Raw genomic sequence first — 22,141 nt, forward strand, 5'->3', positions numbered from 1 at the left:
TTTAGGTAGGCCCCCAAGTGGGATTTAGGTAGGCCTTTTCTCATCCCTTGTCCTTTCCTCACTCTCTCTTTGTCTCACTTTCCTTGAGGTGTTGCTGTTCTTCAGCTGCTACAAAGCCCTAGCTTGGGCCTTATCTCTCTTTCCTGCAGCTACCACAAGACTGTCCTCTCCTGGTTCTCCTCCTATCTCTCTGTCCACTCATTCTCAGTCTCTTTAGCGGGCTGTTCCTCTGCCGCCTAACCTCTATACGATTGAATGAATGAATATGTCTCCTTCCCCGCTACGGAAAACATGGGAGCAGTAGCTCCTGTAATCACATGTGGCAGGCCATGTCAGGTTCTCCAGGAGGCTGTGCCAAGTGCTGGTTGTGGCTGGACACTGACATCCTCCTGCAAGACACAACCCTGCACACTGGAGAGCGCACCATGGTGCGGGTGGCTCTGAGCAATATTGCATTGTCTGAGGTACACAAGGCAGGAACGTGGTCAACGCTATGCTCCCATCCAGTGTCAAGGCTTGAGACTTGCCTTTGGGCTAGCAGTTTTCCATCATTTGTTTCCCTAGAACTTTCACTTTCTTCCCTTTGAAGGTACTGCAGAGTGCAAAGTAGCTAACAGTGGGAGTCTCTCATCCACTCCCTTGGAGAACTCATTTGCTCCCTTGGCTTCAAATACCATCTCTGTGCAGGTGAATCCCAAATCTACTAGCCCTGATCTCTCTCCTTCTCTGTAGTCTCAATTTCTTCCTGCCTTCAGGACATCTCTATTTGGCTGTCTCCCCAACACCTCAGACTTTAACATCCCAAACACAACTCTTTATCTTCCCATCCAAACCCCGTCCACTCCCGACTTCCCTGTCACTGTAGACAGCACCACCATCCCTTCTGTTTCACAAGCCTATAACGTTGACATTATCTTCAACTCATCTCTCTCATTCAACCCACATATTCCATCTATTACCAGTCCTGTCAGTTCAACCTTCACAAAGTCACTAAAATCCTCCCTTTTGTCTCCATGTAAACTGCTACCACATTAATCCAAGCACTTATCCATCCCGCCTTGCTTACTATTTCAGCTTCCTTGCTGACCTTTCTACCTCCTGACTCTCCCCACTCCAGTCCATACTTCACTCTGCTGCCTGGATCATTTTTCTCCAGAAACGTTCAGGCCCTGTTTTCTCCCTCCTCAAGAACCTCCAGTGGCTGCCGTCCACTTCCACATCAGACAGAAACCTCTTACCATCAGCTTTAAAACACTCAATCACTTTGCACCTTCTTACCTTACCTCCCAGCTTTCCTACTACAACCCAAGCCACACATTTCATTCCTCTAATGCCAACATACTCACTGTACCTAGACCTTGTCTATCTTGCCACCCACCTCTCACCCACATTTTGCCTCTGAACTGGAATGCCCTCCCTCTTCATGTCTGACAGATGGTCACTCTCCTCACTTTCAAAGCCTTATTGAAGGCACATCTCCTCCAAGAGACCTTCCCCAACTAGGCCCTTATTTCCTCTTCTCCCACTCCCTTCTGCATCACCCTTGCACCTGGATTTAGTCTTTATTCACCCCCTCTCAGCCCCACAGCACTTATGGAAATATACATAATTTATTTATATTAAGGTCTGTCTCCTCCTCTAGACTGTAAGTTCATTGTGGGTAGGGAATTTATCTACCGACTCTGTTACATTGTACTCTCCCAAGCACATAGTATAGTGCTATGCACACCATCAGCACTCAATAAATACAATTGATTGATTGAAAGGCGGTGCCACAGTGAACAGGGGCTTTGTTTAATAAAGGAAAAATTATTCTACTACCATCAAGCAGAAGGAGCTGCAACCATCTCCCTTCTCATTCCCTTCCCCACTTCTGTTCCTGTCTCTCATTCTCTCCCAATCCCTCCTTCCCACTCCTATTCCCCCTTCCCACTCCTGTCCCCATTTCTACCCCTCCTCTTTCCAATCTCGTCCCCTTTCCAGTTCCATCCCCCCATTTCCAGACCTGTTCCCCACTTCTCACTCCTCCTTTTTATGCACTCTTCAGTCCCTCCACTCTGAGTCCCGCAGCACTTAACGAACATATCTGTAATTTATCTTAATGTATGTCTCCCCCCTCTAGACCAAAAGCTCCTTGTGGGCAAGGAATACGTCTACCAACTCAGTTAAATTGTACCTTCCCAAGTGCTTAGTACAGTGCTGTGCACACAGGAGCTGCTCAGTAAATACAATTTATTGATTTTTTTTTCACTCCCTTTCCCCCTTTTCTCTTCTTTCCTCCTTTAACCAGCCTAGAATAGTCAGGGCTGGTCCCCATGACTAGTTTCCTCATTCTCCCTATCCTAGACTGCATCAAGGGTAGTGGCATCTTTAGCAGATTAGTGGCTGTTTCAGTGGAGGGAAACGGGAAGAGTGGGAGGCAAGAGAAAATTGAAGAGTTGGGCCTTGGTCCAGCTTTGCCCTGACCCCACTCCCCCCATCCCATGCAAAGCCATGGAAGATCAGACAGTAGCAGACAACCCCGTTCATGGCCAACTGCCTCCCTGCCTGCCACATGTGCAGTTTGGGTCCTGTACCTCAGCTTCGGTCAGGGTATAGAGCTGTGATGGGGCCAAGTGCTGTCCTTGTCACACATTTACCTTCACAACTTCACTAAAATCTGCCCGTTCTTCTCCATCCAAACTTTTAACACACTAATCCAAGCCCTATCCTATTCCACCTTGACTACCGCATCAGTCTCCCCAGTCTTCTAGACTGTGAGCCCACTGTTGGGTAGGGACCGTCTCTATATGTTGCCAACTTGTACTTCCCAAGCGCTTAGTACAGTGCTCTGCACACAGTAAGTGCTCAATAAATACAATTGATTGATTGATTGATAGATTGACCTCCTTGCCTCCTGTCTCTCTTCTCCAGTCCATACTTCACTCTGCTGCCCAGATCATTTTTCTGAGAAAACATTCAGTCCCTGTCTCCCCACTCCTCAAGAACCTCCAGTAGTAGGTATCTCGATCAGCTCACCGTCTCCTACCTTACCTTGCTGATGTCCTACTGCCACCCGACGTACATGCTCTGCTCCTCCAACACCTGTACCTCAATCTCATCTATCTCACTACCAACTCCCTGCCACATTCTCTGTGAGCCAGTTGTTGGGTAGGGACCGTCTCTATATGTTGCCAACTGGTACTTCCCAAGCGCTTAGTACAGTGCTCTGCACACAGTAAGCGCTCAATAAATGCAATTGAATGACTGAATGAATTCTCTCTCTCACATTGAACACCCTCCCCCTTCATATACAGCAGACCACCCACTCTCCTTACCCTCAAAGCTTTATTAAAGTGGCATCTCCTCCCTGAGGCCTTCCCCTACTTCCTCTTCCTTCTGAATTGTGTATGCACTGAGAGCTATACTCTTTAAGCACTTTGATATTCACCCCACCGTAAGCCCCACTGTAGTTATGTACATATCCACAATATATTTATTTTAATGTCTGTCTCACCCTCTAGACTTAAAGCTCCTTGTGAGCCTGGAATGTGACTACCAACTCTGTTGTATTGTACTCTCCCAAGCCCTTAGTTCAGCGCTCTACACACAGTAAATACCATAGACTGATTGATTACCATGGAGTCCCTGGTCCTGGAAGGTGGGCTCTGATGCTGGATAAAAAGTATTCCATTGTGCTTTCACTCCGGCTTGCAAGAGACACCAAATGAAGTGATTAAAAACACTCTTCAAGTATATCAAATGGAGACAACGACTAGGGAAGATGTTAGGGAGGCATCCACGACTAAAATGTTTTTCTTGGTGTATAAATTAGAGGTCCTAGATTAAATTGTGGTGAGCCCACAGAATGTTTTAGTCCTAATTAAGGGATGGTATATAAATAACGAATTCATTACCGGGACCAGTTGAGATCCAACTGACTGTTCTTAAGAAATTTAGAGGGGAAGTTGTGAAATCAGTGGCAAAAGCGATTAACTGATCTTTGCAAATAGCTACTAGGATGTGGAGATTGCGAATATAACGCCAATCTATTAAAATAGTCCCAGAGATATCTCTTGGTATAACTGACTATGGAGTTTCACTTCCACACCTGGTAAACTGAAAGAATCTTTTAAAAGAACCAGACTAGAGGTTACATAGAAAAGCACCATCAGTCTGGAGACATCAGGAATTCTCTAAGGCCTCACTGAGCTTCTAAAATTCTTTGAAGATGTCAGTGAATATATGACTAGATGAACCAGTGGATTTAGTGCATTTAGACTGTCCAAAAGCTTTGGGCAAGACCAAACCTTTGTTTAAAAAAGTGAGTTATCGGGTTGAAGAGAACATTATGTCTTGGGTAGAGCTCTAAAGCAAGCAAAAGGTAGGGAGATAAAAAGCTACTTTATTGGCTGAGAAGTGCAAATAATGGAGTTTCCCAAGGATCAGTGTTCAGACTGGTTTTATTTATTATTTTGCTGTGAACCTAAAAGAGAGTGAGCAGCAAAATCTCCCAAGTGGTGAAATGCTATTTTGGATATAAACTGTAGGAAAACTCTCCTAAAACAAAAGTGGCAGATGTACCCTTTTGGCAGAAAGCATGGGTTAATTCATGAAGAGGGAAGTAATCCAAACTATAACATGGAGATGGATTCTGAGTTGTCTGTCATGACTTAGGAAAGAGATCTTGGTGTCATTGTCAATGGTGCTTCAAGTCATCGATTGTCGAAGTGTGGTGATAGCCAAAATGGCTCACAAAATTGTGGGTGTCCTTAGGAAAGACAGAAAAATGTCATTGTTTTGCTGATACATGAGTATTTGTTAGTGAAGATTATATACTATTTTATCCAAGTACTTTTTAATTTACTATATTAACATCTTTCTACTGATTTAGATGGGCCAGGTCATAGAGCAGTATATGTTGGACAAATATGAAGCATTCTTCAAATCCCAAGTAATATATGTTTAAACTAAAATACTATTAGTTTCATTACCTAGTACAGTTTGACTTAATCTGTAGAGCAAGGAAAGACTTCAAGGCCAGGAGAGGGGATGGTGACTACTATGTGTATCATAAAATGTGGAGATCAGAAAGTAGGTGTAAACTAACCTGGGAAAGTCTCTGCTTATGTCCCCTCTGAATATTTGACTTTTCCGACTGAAGTCTACAAAATAAAGAAGCAGTGTGGTCTAGTGGATAGAGTCCAGGGCAGGGAGTCAGAGGGCCTACATTTTAATTTTGATTCTGCAACTTGCCTGCTTTGTGATGGTGGGCAAGTCACTTAGCTTTTCTGTGTCTCAGTTACCTCATTTGTAAAATGGGGATTAAATCCTATGCCTGCTTACTTAGACTGTAAGCCCCATTTGGAACAGAGACTGTGTCCAACCTGATTATCTTTTATTAACCCAGCGATTAGTTCATTGCCTGGCATATAATAAGCGCTGAACAAGTACCAGTAAAAATACTACTACTAATAATAATAATGAAGGATGTGGTCAAGGCAAGCACAGTTGTTATTTAATAAATCCCCCAGCCCCCCAATAGAGGACATCCTTTAGGGCTTTAATAACGATGGTATTTGTTAAGCGCTTACTATGTGCAAAGCACTGTTCTAAGACCTGGGGAGGTACAAGGTGATCAGGTTGTCCCACCGGGGGCTCACAGTCTTAATCCCCATATTCCAGATGAGGAAACTGAGGCCCAGAGAAGTGAAGTGACTTGCCCAAAGTCACACAGCTGACAAGTGGCAGAGCTGGGATTTGAACCCATGCCCTCTGACTCCAAAGCCCGGGCTCTTTCCACTGAGCTACGCTGCTTCTCTAAATGAAATTTAATTTAATGAAATAAATTCATGGTAACTAAAAGGAACCACATCTTTACGCAGTGTGACACATTAGAATTCATTATAGGAAGTTAGTTGTAGAGAGAGAAACCATTTTTAGGGTTTAGGAGGATGTGGATAAAATTGCGGACTAGATGTCCATAATAAGTAACTGGAGGGAAAATTAGGTATTTTAGAAAGTACATCTGTACCCATTAGTTGATGTAAGGAAATCAACCACATAAGATTTAGTGTCACTATAAGATACTTAGCTGGATGAACAGTTGTTCTGAGTATCGTGGGGAAGAAAGACATATACACCACCGAGGATGTAGGACTGCTCCTAAAAAATGTGTAGCATATGCTGACCCAGCCAGTCAATTCACTTTCTGTCATTCTTTCCCTGCTCCTGACATGGTGTCATTCCTTGATCTAAAGTTAGGTCAAACTATTCAGTAATGAAACTGATCCTATGTATTTTACTTTGTTGTACTTTCCTGAGGCTTTAGTAGAATGCATTTCACTGCACACAATAAATGCCATTTAAAACCTCTTTAATTTTGGATCCAAAAAACATTTAATATTTGTTATACATATATTTTATAAACGTATACTGATTCATCCTAATCAGTAGAAAGATGCTTAAAATTGTAAATGCAAAAGTATTGGGGGGAATTGCAAATATATCATCAGCACCTTTAAAGATATTAGTTATTGCAAAGGTTTTTTCAAGTGTTGTATCTTATAATGCTTTGAATAATGCCATTTATTAAATTGTACCATTTCTGTAAAAAGAATTAAAATTGTTAGTTTCCTTCTTAATTTTCATGGACTAGGCTTCTAATGATCATTATCAGTATACTCAGGTGTAAATCATTTATACCTGTGTACTTATTAACCATATACTAATGTCAGTACTGTTTGGTTAAATGTTAACTATATATTTAAACATAAAATATTTATTCATTTAAGAGTCAGAATGGATAATAAATACACCAACATGGCCTTGTGATAGAGTGGATGTTCTCATGCGACATAACTTGCTCTGCAAAATTGCACATCAAGCTTTGGCTAAAAATTTATTCAGACAAACATTTGAGGTTTTGCAGAATCTGCCAGGTTTCCATAATCCTCAAGGTAAGTTAACACAAATCCTAGACTGTGTATCTCCTTTTAATTTATGGTGTTAGCTAGCAAATGAGTGAAGTTTCTTTCTTACCCCTGCTTTGTATGAGAGTCTTCTATTTGAATCTAATGAGTCTATTTTGCTTTATCTAAAAATGGGTAGAGGTGACGGGATTAATTCTATCATTTGTTCATCATAGTAGATATTCTGTATTGATGGAGTTTTTTTTCTACAGAAATGGTCATGGGACTTTCAATTTTTATTTCTGAGCCTGACTCTGTATTTGAGGGTTGAGGAAGTAAAGATTTCTCCCTAGTGTTGGTCCTGGAAACACTAACTGGGCGGCTCTGAGCAACTGTTGGTGAAGGATAGAGGAAGGACCGCTCTATAAAAATATTTTTTTTCTTCTGTGTATTTGTTCTCATTTGGGGACTGCTAATGCTATCGAGCACTTTCTTTGTGCCTTTTGTGTCTCTATTAACAGGGGTGAGGGAATTGTTATGCATGGTTACAGCTACTAATCTGCCAAAGTTGACACTGCACTTTAACCCATTTTTATTTCAGAAAATGTAGAGGTCAAGCAATACAGCCGTATTTTTAACAAACTTTTACGTGCCTGCGTAGAGAGCAACAGCCTTGGTATTTCATCTTCTGTAGCAGAATTCATGGTTTCAAAAATTATCCCTGTTGATTTTGCTTTTCTTCGAAGATTAATTACTGCTTTAGGGAGGAGTTGTTTGTGGCTTAAAGCTCGGGCCCATTACAAAAGTAAGTTACTTTTACAGTGTTTTCCAATACAGTGTTTTCCAATAACAATAATTTCATTGTTATTTTAATTTTTCCAAAAATTGTACTGTGTTCCCTAAAGATTCCTTGATGCATGTGTATAACTTAAAGTGTAATTTTAAAATACTTGTATGAAAACAGTAGTGGGGGTGAATTTTTTTTGCTGCCACTTTTAAATATGGTGGGCTTACTGCCATAAACTTTCATGTGTGTGTGCTTTTGGTTTAAAATACGTATATATATATATACTTCAGAAAACTGAATTTGTTTGCATGAGAGATAGGCACTGAGTCCTATTTCCAATCTAGCTCTGAAATTTGAGTGGAGAGAGGAAACACCTAGACCTCACCTATGTTCAGAAAAAGGACTCAAGCATCCTCTTTTAGCCTCCAAAGCCCCAGAGTCTATAGGAAGTAGATTATTTTAGTCTCTCCATACTCAAAGCTCTATGCTGCAGGGGTGGGAGAGTGTACAGTAAACTCATATATAAGAAGAAAGTTGGATTTCTCATATCTGGATATACAATGGTCGGTAATATCTTTAAACATTCCTTCAATTAATATTACAAAGCGTTATCTGTTCTCATCATTTAATGAAGATAAATTACAGCCATAGAGTTGTTTACATTTAACCCAGAATATTTATACACAGCCAACACACTTATTTTGGGGTTGATTATCCCGTTTAAATGTCCCCCTTCTCCGGCTTTACCTTTTGGTCTTGTAGACCTCCATTGTGTTGGATAGGGAATTGAAAGGACTTGTTCAAACCAGGTGATTTCACCAGTTATGTAAATCAAGGGGTATGAAACTATTAAGTGAGGCTTTAAGAATGGGGGTTTTAGTTTGCATTGCTGTCCCAGACTCTAATAAAATAGAGGGTAGACAGTGGACGATATAGTGAAGTCAAGTCATTGCTTGCAGAGAGAAGCCCATGCTTAATATCTAATTTTTCTTCCTTTGTGAATCAGATTCAAAATATATTTTAAAATAAGCGGTGCTAACACTTTAACTATTTTCCAATTGCTATGCTGTATTACTTTCAGGTGCTCTGTCATTGGGTTGCTACCCAACATTGGAGGGAAATTTATACCGAAAATTACTTCTAATTCCTTCTTACCTGTCTGAAGTTGAGATGCTGTTAGCCATTGAAATCTTCCTTGTTTCAAATGCAAATAGTATTCAGAATCCTGGTGCTTCTGCTCAGACACTGCAGATAGTGCTGAAAAGGTTTGTTGGATATTTTGCTTTTCTAATATCTGTTCGCATTGTTCAGATTATAGAGATAATTAAGTCTTGATGACATTAGAACATATTTGTTTCCTTACTTATTTCAATTAAGAAGCATTGACTTTGTATGTACGTAAGCATGGGTTCAGTATCATAGAAATCTTTCTAGCTAAGCAAGCCAATAACCTCTTGGAGAAAACCAATTTCTAAACTAATTTCCAGACCCAAAGAAAGAGGCCGCGTCGATATGGCACGTGTATCACATCAACATCAGCATCTTCTTCAAAGTAGTTCTCTCTGCAGAAGATGAGACACCCACAGTGGGAAGGTTTTAGAAATAAGAGATATAAGAGACATGGTCCCTGTAATCCAAGTGCAATGTTCTGCAGCAGTGATGTTATTGATAGTGATGATGATGGGATATGAGTGGAGGGACTCTTTCTTATACCAGCCCATCGCTAATGTCCACATTGTATCCCGTAAAGGGCATTAGCCCATTCAAAAATACAAAATAGAATGAAACTCAGCTTTATTCGCTTCCCAGTCATTTCTTTTACAGCTAAACAGGCAGCAAGGCCATAGGGATAGGGAGCATGGGACTGAGATTCAGGAGACCCAGATTTTGGTGCCAACTCTGCCCGTTCCCTGCTGTATAACATGGGGCACATCACTCATTCTCTGTTACAGATGAGGAAAGGGAGGCACAGAAAGGTGAAGGTACCTCTGCCTCAGATTGTGAACGCCACATGGGAAAGGAGCTGTGTCTGATCTGCCTTGTATCTAGCTCATGCTTTGCACAGTACTCTGGCATGTAACAAGCATGTAACAAGTACCATTTTCTCATGACAGATAAACATGATGTGTGTAACAGGCATAATTCTGCTCTTAACACAGTATTGGCATGGCTGTGGATCCCCAAAGTTACTGCTCTTTCTACTGCCATAGGAACATTTAGGGTTCCATTTTTGTGGTTCTCTTTTTGGTAGCATACCACCACGCTATTTTTGACCTCACTTGTGCTAACACTGTTATTGTTTTCTTAATTACTTTGTTTATTTTGAAATCTTTTTCTCTCTCTCTCTAAGTCATCAGTCTTACCTTCCTAAGTCTCTATTATACATATCTCAGGTCGTCGTCATCATCATCATCAATGGTATTTATTGAGAGCTTACCGTGTGCGGAGCACTGTACTAAGCACTTGGGAGAGTACAATACAACAGAGTTGGTAGACATGTTCCCAGCCCACAACAAGCTTACAGTCTAGAGCTCAAGAGCATCCCAAAAGCTGTGAACCGTATTGCATTCAAACGAGAAATTGTCTAAGTCTGCTTAAAGGTTTGGCCCGTAAGGAAACCTTTTAACAGAAGTTACTAAAAAATTGTGTGCCAACATTCAGGTCTTTCTGGCTCCACAGGTTTTTCTGTAGTTCTAAATTATCCATTGACAGCTACCCACCAGATTTGCAGAATGTCCTTAGGGAACTAACCTAACTCTCTGTCTTATCTTCACTTTGTATTCTTATTGAAATATATATATTTCATGCTGTATTCATTAACACCGGTTCATGATGATGATTTTGAATTTTAGGGGAAGAAATTATGCAACTTCTTAATTAACCAGCAACTTTTCACAGTATTGATGTTGAGTGTGCTTGCAATTATCGCTGGGGAAGCATTCTCGGTGTGTACAAGGAAGTATAAAACCACATAACATAAATCAGTCACAGTTAAGGAGCTAAGTTCTCATTGTCTCAGATTTCTCGTTTCAAAAAAAGTGAAAGGACAGTAGATTTTAAAAATATAAGATATTTCTGAGAATGTTCTGTTTCTCTACCTCTATATCAATCAGTCGCATTTATTGAATGCTTCCTGTGTGCTTAGGCGAGTAATTGTACCTCCAAATCCTTAATGAAGTCACATTTCCTCCAAGAGGCCTTCCCTGACTAAGCCCACTTCTCTCATTCTCTTCTGCATCACCCTACTTTGCTCCCTTTTTTCATCCCCACTACCAGCCCCAAAGCACTTATGTACATATCTGTAGTTATTTATATTTAATATCTGCCTCCCCCTCGACTTTTCACTTTTTTTGAAACAAGAAATCTGAGACATGAGAATCAATCAATCGTATTTATTGAGCGCTTACTGTGTGCAGAGCACTGTACTAAGAGAATTTAGCTCCTTAATTGTGACTGCTTTATGTTATGTGGTTTTACACTTGTACACACCTAGAATGTTTCCCCAGGGATAATTGTAAGCACACTTAACATCAGTACTGTGAAAAGTTGCTAATTAATGCAGAAGTTACTCACTGTGAGCAAAGAATGTTTCTGTTTATTGCTATATTGATCTTCCAACCACTTAGTACAGTGCTGTGCATATAGTAAGCGCTCAATAGATTTGATTGGCTGACAACAGTATAACGGAGTTGGTAGATACAGTCCCTGCCCACCATGAGCTTACAGTCTAGTTGGGGAGGCTTACATTAATATAAATAAATACATTAGGAATACGAATCATATTTATTGAGCACTTACTGGATGAGGGCACAGCCGCAGTTGAAGTCTCAGAAGATATTCTGTTCAGTTATCATGGGCTGCATCCATTCTCCCTACCAGTTGTTTAACAGTGCATGCCACTGGAGAGCTAAATGGTTTTTGTGGATGACTCAGTGCAAACCATCACTATTACCACAGAAAGGTCTCCAAGGCCTTTCCTTCTGCCAATAGGGCATATCTTTGCCCACCTAATGGTTGAGCTTCAGCAGTGATTGCTTAAATGTCAACAGACCAGAAAAGATGCACTGCTATAATTTCACTGGCAAAGTATACAAGTGTGAAAATATTTTCCATCAAAGACACTCACACTTGATGGATACAACCACTCCATCAGCTTCGTTGTGTTTGAACTGAAGGATGATTTTACTCTTACACATCCACCCAGTGCTTTGTTTAATTTATCATTCACCCACTGGGCAAACATTAACCAAGAGAACAATTTCTGTAGTTCTCATTGTTACTCCTTGGCAGCCCTCAAACTAAAAAGTATTAATTCAGCCCTTGAGTTTTTCACATTAATTTCATTGCCAGCTTCTGCTCGGTCCCTAGCCAGGACATTTGCACGACCGTCACAAGGCCTTTCTATCAGGTTTTCATGAAACTCTGTTGTTTTGGCTCTTGAAACTGTTGTCTTGGCTCAGTTTCTTGGCAAGTTGTTTAGGCTTCCCGATTGGCGTTGCAAACCAGGGACCCAGATTGAGTGTAATCAGTTGTACCCAAGCCCAGGATTATTTTTAAATGTCTGTTCAAATAAGTATGAAGAAGAAAGATTTCATAGAAGAGAAAAGTTTTGCATTGTAATACCGCTTCCTTGTGACATTCTAAAATGTCTGTAGGTGCAATCCATTAGTAATAATAATGATGGCATTTGTTCAGTGCTCACTATGTGCAAAGCACTGTTCTAAACTCTGGGGGGGATACAAGGTGATCAGGTTTTCCCATGTGGTGCTCAGTCTTAATCCCCATTTTACAGATAAGGTAACAGGCCCAGAGAAGTTGCGTGACTTGCCCAAGGTCACATTAATCATAAATGGCCCCCACTATCCCTGTGAGATAGCTATAAAACAGATTTTTAAATATCTTTCTCTTTTGTCTTTCTGAGATTTCCAACGATCACTCGGTTGAGCTAGAAATAAGACCAAAGCCCATCATTCCAGTGCTCTTTAACTCTTTAGCAAGTTTACAAATTGACACACAAGTTGTGCAATAATTCATGTTGACTGAGTTCAAAAGAATACTGATTCCATTTTAATAACATGTGTAACTGCTTGGGACGGCTGGTAAGTTTAAAAAAAATCTAGTCAATTTTTAGTACTTAATGAATTGTTTTAGAGATAGTGATTGTTCTGTTAGTCTTGCTACTTTTTACCGTCTTAAAATAGCAATCAATCAAAGATTCATTCATTCATTCAATCGTATTTATTGAGTGCTTACTGTGTGCAGAGCACTGTACTAAGCGCTTGGGAAGTACAAGTTGGCAACATATAGAGACGGTCCCTACCCAACAACAGGCTCACAGTCTAGAAGGGGGAGACAGACAACAAAACAAAACATGTAGACAGGCGTCAAAATCGACAGAACAAATAGAATTAAAGCTGTATGCACATCATTAACAAAATAAATAGAATAGTAAACATGTACAAGTAAAATAGAGTAATAAATTTGTATAAATATACATAGGTGCTGTGGGGAGGGGAAGGAGGTAGCACATAATCAAATTCTGCTGCTACTTTTAAAAATAGACTGCAATAGAAAATGGTGGATATATATTCTATGGTACAAATTATTTATAAATTACTTATATTAATGTCTGTCTTCTCCTCTAACTATAAGTTTATTGTGGGTAGGGTACCTGTCTATCAACTGTGTTATACTGTACTTTCCCAAACGTTTAGTACAGTTCTCTGCAAATACTAAGCACTCAATAAATAGGCTGGGACCGGAACCCAGGCCTCCCTGATTCCCAAATCCATGCTTTTTCCTATGAGGCTAAACTGCTTCCTTTTGTGTCCTGCAGTGGGATAATAGTACTTGTTCACCGCCATGTACTTCCCAACCGCTTAGCACAGTGCTCCGCACACAGCAAGCGCTCAACAAACACGATTGAATGAATGAATGAATGAATGAATAAATACCACTGATGATGACAATAATAATAATAATTGCGGTACTTGTTAAGCACTTACTATGTGTCAAGCCCTATACCAAGCACTGGGTTATATACAAGATAGTCAGGTCCCACATAGTAAGTGGGAGAGAGAAAGGTACTGAATCCCCATTTTGCAGATGAGGGAACTGAGGCACTGAGAAGTTAAATGACTCGCCCAAGGCCACACAGGAGACAAGTGGCAGAGTTGGGATAAGAATCAAAGTCCTCTGGCTCCCAAACCCGTGCTCTTTCCCCTAGGCCACACTGCTTCTCATAGTGATGATCATATACACTCGCAGTCACTGTTTCTCAAATAGGTAGTCTTTTGATTCAGCTCTAGGGCTTACCAAAAAAAAAACCCCATGGGCCTGGTTGTCAGAAGGACCTGAGTTCTAATCCTGCCTCCACCACTTGTCTGCTGTGTGACCCTGAGCAAGTCACTTCACTTCTCTGGGCCTGATTTACCTCATCTGCAAAATGGGGATTTAGACTGTGAGCCCCAAGTGGGACAACCTGATTCCCTTGTATCTACCCCAGCACTTAGAAGAGAGCTTGGCACATAGTAAGTGCTTAATGAATACTATTATTATTATTATACAGTTCCTGGTACATAGTAAACGCTTAACAAATACCATTCATTCATTCATTCATTCAGTGGGATTCATTGAGCGCCTACTGCGTGCAGAGCACTGCACTAAGCGCTTGGGAAGTACAAGTTGAGATGGTCCCTACCCAACGGCGGGCTCACAGTCTAGAAGGGAGAGACAGACAACAAAACAAAATAAAATAAATAGAATAAATATGTACAAATAAAATAAATAGAGTAATAAATACGTACAAACATATATACATATATACAGGTGCTGTGGGGAGGGGAAGGCGGTAAGGCGGGGAGGATGGGGAGGGGGAGAGGGAGGAGTGGGCTCAGTCATTATTATTATGATGATGATTTGGCAGTTCCTGGTACATAGTAAGGGCTTAACAAATACCATTATTATTATTATTATGCAGCTCCTAAGATATTAACTGAGTGCTTACTATGTGCAGAGCACTGCACTAGGTGCTTGGGAGAGTAAAATAGAACTAAGTTGGTAGACACAGTCCCTGCCTATAAGGAGCTTATAGTATAGACAGGGAGACAGATATTAGAATAAATTACAGATGTGCTTTGGGACTGGAGGTGGGGTGAAAATCAAGTGCCCAAACGGAACACACATGTGTGGAAGCGTAGCAGAAGGGAGCGGGTGGATGGGAAATGAGGACTTATTCAGGGAAGGCCTTTTGAAGGAGAAGTGATTTTAATAAGGCTTTGAAGGCGGAGAGTGTGATGGGCTGTCATATTTGAAGGAGTAAGAGGGAGGTCATGGGTAAGGTGTCAGATAAGAATGAGGTACAGTGACTAGGTTGGTGTTAGAGGAGCGAAGTTTGTGAGCAGGGTTGTAGTAGGAAATCGGCGAGGTAATATAGTATGGGGAGAGGTGATTGAGTGCTTTAGGATAAGGAGTTTCTGTTTGTGGAGTTGGATAGGCATCAACAGGAGGGTCTCGGGGAGTTGTGAACTGAACGTATTTTTAGAAAAGTGATCTGGGTAGCAGAGTAGGGACTGGAGTAGGGAGAGACGGGACAGGGAGGTTAGTGAGAAGGATGATGCCAGTAGTTTAGGCAAGATATGATATGTGTTTAGGTCAGTGTAAGAGTAGTTTGGATGGAGAGGAAAGGGCAGATTTTAGTGATATCGTGTAGGTAGAACCGACAGGATTTGGTGATAGATTGAATATGTTGATTGAATGAGACTCCTGTCTCTCTGGCTGCTCCTTCTCAGTGTCTTTCCCAGGCTCCTCTTCTTTCTCCCACCGTCTAACTGAGGGAGTCCCTCAAGGCTCAGTTCTGGGTCCCATTCTGTTCTCCATCTCCACCCTCTCTTGGAGAACTCATTCACTTCCACCGCTTCAATAGCCATCACTATGCGGATGATTCCCAATTCTACCTCCTCAGCTCTGACCTCTCTCATTCTCTGCAGACTCACATTTCCTTCTGCCTTCAGGACATCTCTACTCGAATGTCCTGCTGACACCTAAAACTTAGCATGCTATTTACTAAGATTGTTTGCATTAATGAAATGGGTGTCTCAAATATCTTTAGAGAAATCGTAATTAATTTGGGAAAGTCCCGGGGTAATTTACTCTGCCAATGCCTGGTAACTTTGAAGAATATGCTAGTATAGAACTGCTGTCCTAGTGTGGTCTGTCAGAGTACAGATTTGGGGGTGCCCTAAGTCAGTACAAAGAAGGCCCCATTTGATGCGCTTTTATTTTTAGACTGTGGTATAATGTTCACATTCTGGTAGTGCTTGCCGATTCTAAAATAGGCACTTGATATAGGAAGGCACATACAGAAGCAGCATGTTTTAGTGTAAAGAGTCCAGGCTTGGGAGTCAGAGGTCGTTGGTTCTAATCCTGGCTCTGCCACTTACCAGCTATTTGACTTTGAACAAGTGACTTCGCTTCTCTGTTCCTCAGTTCCCTCATCTCTAAAATGGGGATTAATTCTGTGAGCCCCACATGGGACAACCTGATTACCTGGTATCTACCCCAGCACTTAGAACAATGCTTGGCACATAGTATTAACAAATACTATTATTATTATTATTATCATCATTATTATTATTATTATTACTATAGCCAGGAACAAAAAATAGGGAGGACTTGCAGTGGACATAGGAATAGCTAAGTAGGTCCCAGGGTTTGAAATGCTTTGCTTCTCCAATCTGTCTTTTTCTGAATGCTCTTGTAACTGAGACAAAGAGTATGTCTTTCACTTATCCAAAATCTGTCCATCCCTTCACTAGGAGATAATAAAAACATTCCCCATATTTCTGCAAATCTTTATTTTGTACCAAGTGCTTTGCACATAGTAAGCGCTTAACAAATACCATTATTATTATTGCAAATGTTCCAGCAGCATTGCACCAGCAACATTCATTGAGCACTTACTGTGAGCAAACCAAGTGCTTGAGGAATATATGACAGAAATGAAAGTAGTAGTCCCCTTTTTGGAAAAGACGAGAAGACATAATTTGAATGACTATTCCCCAACATAGGTTAATCCTGTAGTTTTTCTAATGCTTTCCACAATCAGTATTTGAAGACAGTTTTCCAGGAGTCTTCCCAGTCATCAGGGATCCCTAATCAGGCATGGATCAAGTATGGAAATAGGACTACTTTAATTTTTTTTTCAGGATTTTTTTGAAATGACCTGACTTGCAGTTTTACCTATGGTTTATTCAGGTTCTGAAAGGGTGAGAAGGAACATATGGGCCAGACTCTGAGGCCCCACTTCCCTGGGTATAAGATTAAGACCTTGGCCATAGCAAGAAAGGCTAGAAACCCAGCCGTTGGGGCTCTTTTCTCATGTGGGTTTCTACAGTAACAGGTGAGAGATGAAGAGTTCAACAGTCAGTATTAACTCAAGAGAAGAGGTGAACAGAGAGGGCCCCAAGGGAGAACAGTGCTCTATATAGAGTAAGCGCTCAATATATACCATTAGTTGATTGAGGGGTGAAAAAAGGACTCTTAGCCCTTCATTTTTTCTCTCTTCTTTTCTCTCTTCTACCTTCTCAGAAATAGTCCTCTCTTTTCTATCCTCTTCATTGGGAAAAATGAGGAGTGCAGAGTTGATTAATTGAAATTCAACATTTTTTTCCAATGTATCTGAAATTTCCAGTTATTTGGATATTAAAGCCTCTTTCATCTTCCTTTTTCCCTTCCCTCCCACTACACAGAATGGGGTTGTAACATCACAGCCTAAAAATAAAAGCACATCAGTAAAACTTCCATCATTCCTCTTGATGCATTCATGTTTTCAACTATTCAGCATAAGACTTGCATTTCTGATTGTCATATTTATTATTAAGTGTTTACTATGTGCTAAGCGCTGGGGTAAATGGAAGGTTAAATGTCGGACAAATTCTCTGTCCAGTATGGAGCTTAAATTCCATTTTATCCCATTTTACTGATAGGTGACTTACCCAGGGTCACACTGTAGGATGGTGGCAGAACTGGAATTAGAACTTGTGTCTCCTGACTCCCAGCCTTGTGCTCTTTCCTCTAGGCCAATATATGATCTATTCTCATCCCTGATACAGTGGGATCAATGGGATACAACTTCCTGGAAGTTATAGCTAATTCATGCTGCACACTTATCAAATGTGGGTCCCTTTGGGAATAAGTACAAGAACACACTGGGTATAAGTGTGTGGCCTTGTTAATTACTTATGCAGTCTAAAAATGGAGCAGGCTTCCCATCTCCATAAACTTTGGCTCTGAAATGGTCCTGACGGTTATTGGCTGGGAAAGCGCATGTGTGTTGTGGGCCTCAGTGTAACCTCCTTCCTCTTGCTTCCTGAAGGGACAAAACTATTGACGTAAAGGGCCATGGTCGGGCAGGGAGGAGGAGGACATATCCCTGGCCTCTTTCCTTCCTCCTCCTCCTCCTAAATCTGCCTAGCCCCACATCTCACAAGACTGGAACAGTGGGCTTTATCCCAGGGAGAGAGGACCAATCTTTAGCCTTCCATCTTTCACCCTCACATTAAGCTAATTCACAGCAGTCTCAGGCCCAGCTCCAGAAAGAATGGGAGCAGAATGGCAGCCAAGACAGAAAACACTTACAAAAAATTCCCCTTTTGACCTTTGTGCCTGTAATGGTGGGCCGCAGAGAACCCAAGATCAAGTGGAGCAGCAGCAAGAGATGGTAAGATGAAAAACTACAGTCATCACTGACTCCTTGGGAGTTCTTGCCTCTGCCAACCCTTGCTATAGCAGGAACTTCAAGGAGCCAGCAAGTGTAGATGGCAGTGGCAGCAACATAATTGTAATTTACTATCTTCCTGCCACTGCTCCCCTACATGTGAGTGCATCTCCTTTGGTGAGTAGGTATGCGTATGGCTAACATGCATACGTGTATAGCTAAGTGTGTCTCTGGGTGGGGAGAAGCTGAGTGGTGTTTGTATCTATTCTCATTATGAATCTTTCCACTAGTATATTAATACCGAGAGTCTGTTCACTCAAGCAGTAGTAGTTCTAACAGTATTTGAGTGCCCACTTGGGTGTACTGCACTGTACTAAGTACTTAAGAAAGAACAAGAGATGCATAAGACACATCCCCTCCTCACTTGGCACTTACATTGTGTAAACATTTTTATGTTGTCTCAAAAAACAGTGGAATCAGAATACATTAATTAGTACACAATTAATTATATGCTTAAGTATACATATACATACACACCTGTGCATGTGTCTGTGTGCTGGGAGCTTACTGTCTACTAATGGAGTCAAGACATTTAAGAGAATATATCTTGCCTTTTACAACGATACCATTTCAGCAGGTCAGTGACACAGTGTAACTCCCCCATTAGTAATACTAATAGTAATTGTGGTATTGGTTAAGCGCTTACTATGTGCCAAGCACTTTTCTAAGCACTGGGGTAGATACAAGGTAATCAGGTTGCCCCGCGTGGGGCTCACAGTCTTCATCCCCATTTTCCAGATGAGGTAACCGAGGCCCAAAGAAGTTAAGTGTCTTGCCCAAGGTCACACAGCAGACAAGTGGCGGAGGCGGGATTAGATCCCATGACAAGCCTATGTTCTTGCCCCTAAGCCACACTGCTTCTCTAGTAATCCGTGAACAGTGCTCAGCACTAGAACAGTGCTCTGTACATAGTAAGCGCTTAACAAATGCCATTATTATTATTATTATTATTATTATTATTATTATTAGGTCAGCTCCCAAAAAGGGAGAAGTTGAAGCAGGAGTTTGAGATTCCAGAGATTAGTAAGGGTTGTGAAAGGTGAAATAGTAGTTTTTCTTAGAGGTACCTCCATGCAGCCAGGTTTCCCCAACTACTTCTGCCATTTTACCTGCTTCCAATGCCCTTAAATCCACTTAAACAATTCTGTAAAAATGATACATGATTGGCTCTGTAGGCATTTTGCCACTAGACTTTTCTATTTCAGTCAATCTTCTTTGCAGTGATTTTCCTCTTCTCTTTCCCCAGTGTGAGAGATATCTTGTTGAATCAACCAGGTTTCGTTCTTCAAGTGTTACCTCATTTTTAACACTTTGGGCACTACTTTAATAGAAAAAAAAGTTAATGAAAAATTATGCCTGTGTAATGATTACATCTTTCTTAAGAAAAACCTTAAGCCCAGGCTTTACTTCCAATATTACGGTATAATGGTGTCAATCAAGTTTTTAGTCCTGTAGTTCAGAACTAAGTGGAGATGTCATTCTTTGATCTATCATCAAAATCCCAGGAGTACATTTTTAATAAAAGCAGAGTTAGCTTACTTCATTTAAATATTCATTAACTAAAAACAATCATTCCAACAATGAAACGAAGCTCAATTTACATGAGTAAATCCAAGGAGAAAAGAACAAAATTAAATTCAGGGCCATTACTTGTTTAACCACACGCTGATATGGATGTAATTACCAATACTGAACATTAAAATGATGCTTATCTTTAATAGGAAGTAAATAAACTTAATAAGCTATACTTTCTATTGTATTTTACTATCTTTGGACTAATAAATTGAAAGCACTTGAATGTGAAACAAAAGACACTTTAAATGATAGTTTTCCTCAATTTTTGAACTTGTGGAATCGTCTCTTGCAGATGTGAAGAAGGTAAGGTGCGGAGTAATGATGACTATCGGGCAGCGACAGAAAGACTCATTCAAGCTGCACGAATATCAGATCCAAAGCTTTTCATTAAACATACGACTGTGAATGTTACTATGGAACAGGTCTATAGCTTAGAACGTTGTTCTGCTTTAAAATGGTTGAAAGAGAATTTGCAATGGGCTGGAAAGGTCTGGCTTTGTCAGTAGCCATTAGTTTATAAGTTGTTGTTTTTTCGTAAGTTGAAGTAATCATTGTTGAAAAAAAATCAATAAAGACAGTTTCTACTGTATCCAGCTGCCTTTCGTTATTGATTTACAGTAATCTGGGCTTTAGCGAGCTGCACAGACAGCCTTGAAGCAATTGCCACAAAAGTGCTAAGTATAAAACTTTTATTTGTGTTGCTCATAGTTCCTTCTTGGTTTGCTTTTTACTCATTTCCCCTAGTCTAATATTTCCCTGCAGTAGACTTAATTTGTCTCTCCTTTCTGTGCCTTTGTCTGATTTTCTTGAGAATCTCTGTGTATAAAATTAATCAGAGTAGGGCAAGTAAGAAACTGGGGGGCATATACTCAGAATTCTTTTAGTTCAGAAATTTAAATGTCCAGTTACTAAGTTCATTTGAATTTTCTTCTGTTGTATTTATAAACCTGTTTAAAATCTTATTGTGACAAGAGTAAGTTTGAAGACAAAATTCACAGCACGGTCTTGGGTCTTTCTCTGCTATTCCAAGCTAGGGTGCAAATCCCAACTGAATCTTCCATTCTTATCAGAAAGAGGCCTAAATTGACATTTCCTCCACTCTCATTTTGGAGTGAGAGTCGTGGTTCCTTCCATTATGAGTCCTTTGGCATGTTGGGGAAGGCGTAAGGAAATCCTCCTGAATTGGGAAACTGAAATAATGCATGCAGCCATCAGGTGAACACAGAACTGGGGCAGAGTAGCACTCACAGAGCCAGGATGAGAGAATGAAATATGAATAGTCTGTAGTGGGGGTTGGATGCAAGTACTTTTAAAAAAAAATCTAGAAGATAAAATCAGGTCCCAAGTAATGGAGGGTGAGGTGGAGAGGAAAATGGGCAGAATCTGAAAGTTTTTCTTTTCCCAGAAGAAGCTGTTGGTAGTAAATGATTTTTGAAAGGACTGTGGCAAGAATAGTATTTGTATATATTCAGTACCCATATCATGCAATGCACTATACTGTGTGTTTTGGAAGTACTAAAGAAAGTGACACACTCCCTGTCTCTAAGTTTACTCTCTGATAGGGGAGAAAGATAGAAAAATACTTACGAATTGAGCAGTCAAGATGAATAATTGAATGAACAGTTGAGTAAGCATGTAGGCAGTAGTATAAAAGATGGGAACAAATAAGTGCCAGAGGTGGCTGGTGGGGTTTATCAATCAGTGGTGCGTCTTGAACCTCTACTGTGTGCACAGCACTGTTCAAAGTACTTGGGAGAGTACACTGCAACATAGTTGGTACGTTCCTTGCCCACAAGGAGCTTACAGTTTAGAGGGGGAGATAGACAAAATAAATTAGGGCTGGGTTCATAACACGTGGGCTCCGGTGAATATCAAGTCTGTAGCCGATGCAAACAGTAGAAGAAGTAGAGGAAATGAGAGGTTAGTCAAGGAAGGTCTCTTCAAGATGTGATTTTAGTTAAGCATTGACAGTGGGGAGAACAGTGGTCTGTCATATGGAAGGGGAGGGAATTCCAGGCCAGAGGGAGGACATGGGCTAAGGATTCAAAGCAAGATAGAAGAAATTGGGGTACACTAAGTAGGTTGGTGTTAAAGGAGTGAAGTTTGAGGGCT

At 40.7% G+C, this 22,141-nt stretch overlaps 1 protein-coding gene across 3 annotated transcripts in view; it reads left to right on the forward strand.

Moving 5' to 3' along the window:
* The window catches only part of TOPAZ1 (testis and ovary specific PAZ domain containing 1), a 73,152-nt gene extending 52,584 nt beyond the window's left edge, over positions 1-20,568 (forward strand). Inside the window, exons 17-20 of one of the 3 annotated variants that reach the window (XM_038771058.1) lie at positions 6,774-6,938; positions 7,492-7,695; positions 8,759-8,942; positions 20,322-20,568. In XM_038771058.1, coding sequence (XP_038626986.1) covers positions 6,774-6,938; positions 7,492-7,695; positions 8,759-8,942; positions 20,322-20,535 — 767 coding nt within the window. In that variant the 3' untranslated portion in view covers positions 20,536-20,568. Of the gene's footprint in view, positions 1-6,773; positions 6,939-7,491; positions 7,696-8,758; positions 8,943-20,321 lie in introns of those variants that run through there. The other 2 variants (XM_038771066.1, XM_038771076.1) reach the window with 2 other exon arrangements.
* Positions 20,569-22,141: the final 1,573 nt, after the last annotated feature.

Source organism: Tachyglossus aculeatus, chromosome 2 (genome assembly GCF_015852505.1).
Source record: "Tachyglossus aculeatus isolate mTacAcu1 chromosome 2, mTacAcu1.pri, whole genome shotgun sequence".
Lineage (NCBI taxonomy): Eukaryota > Metazoa > Chordata > Mammalia > Monotremata > Tachyglossidae > Tachyglossus > Tachyglossus aculeatus.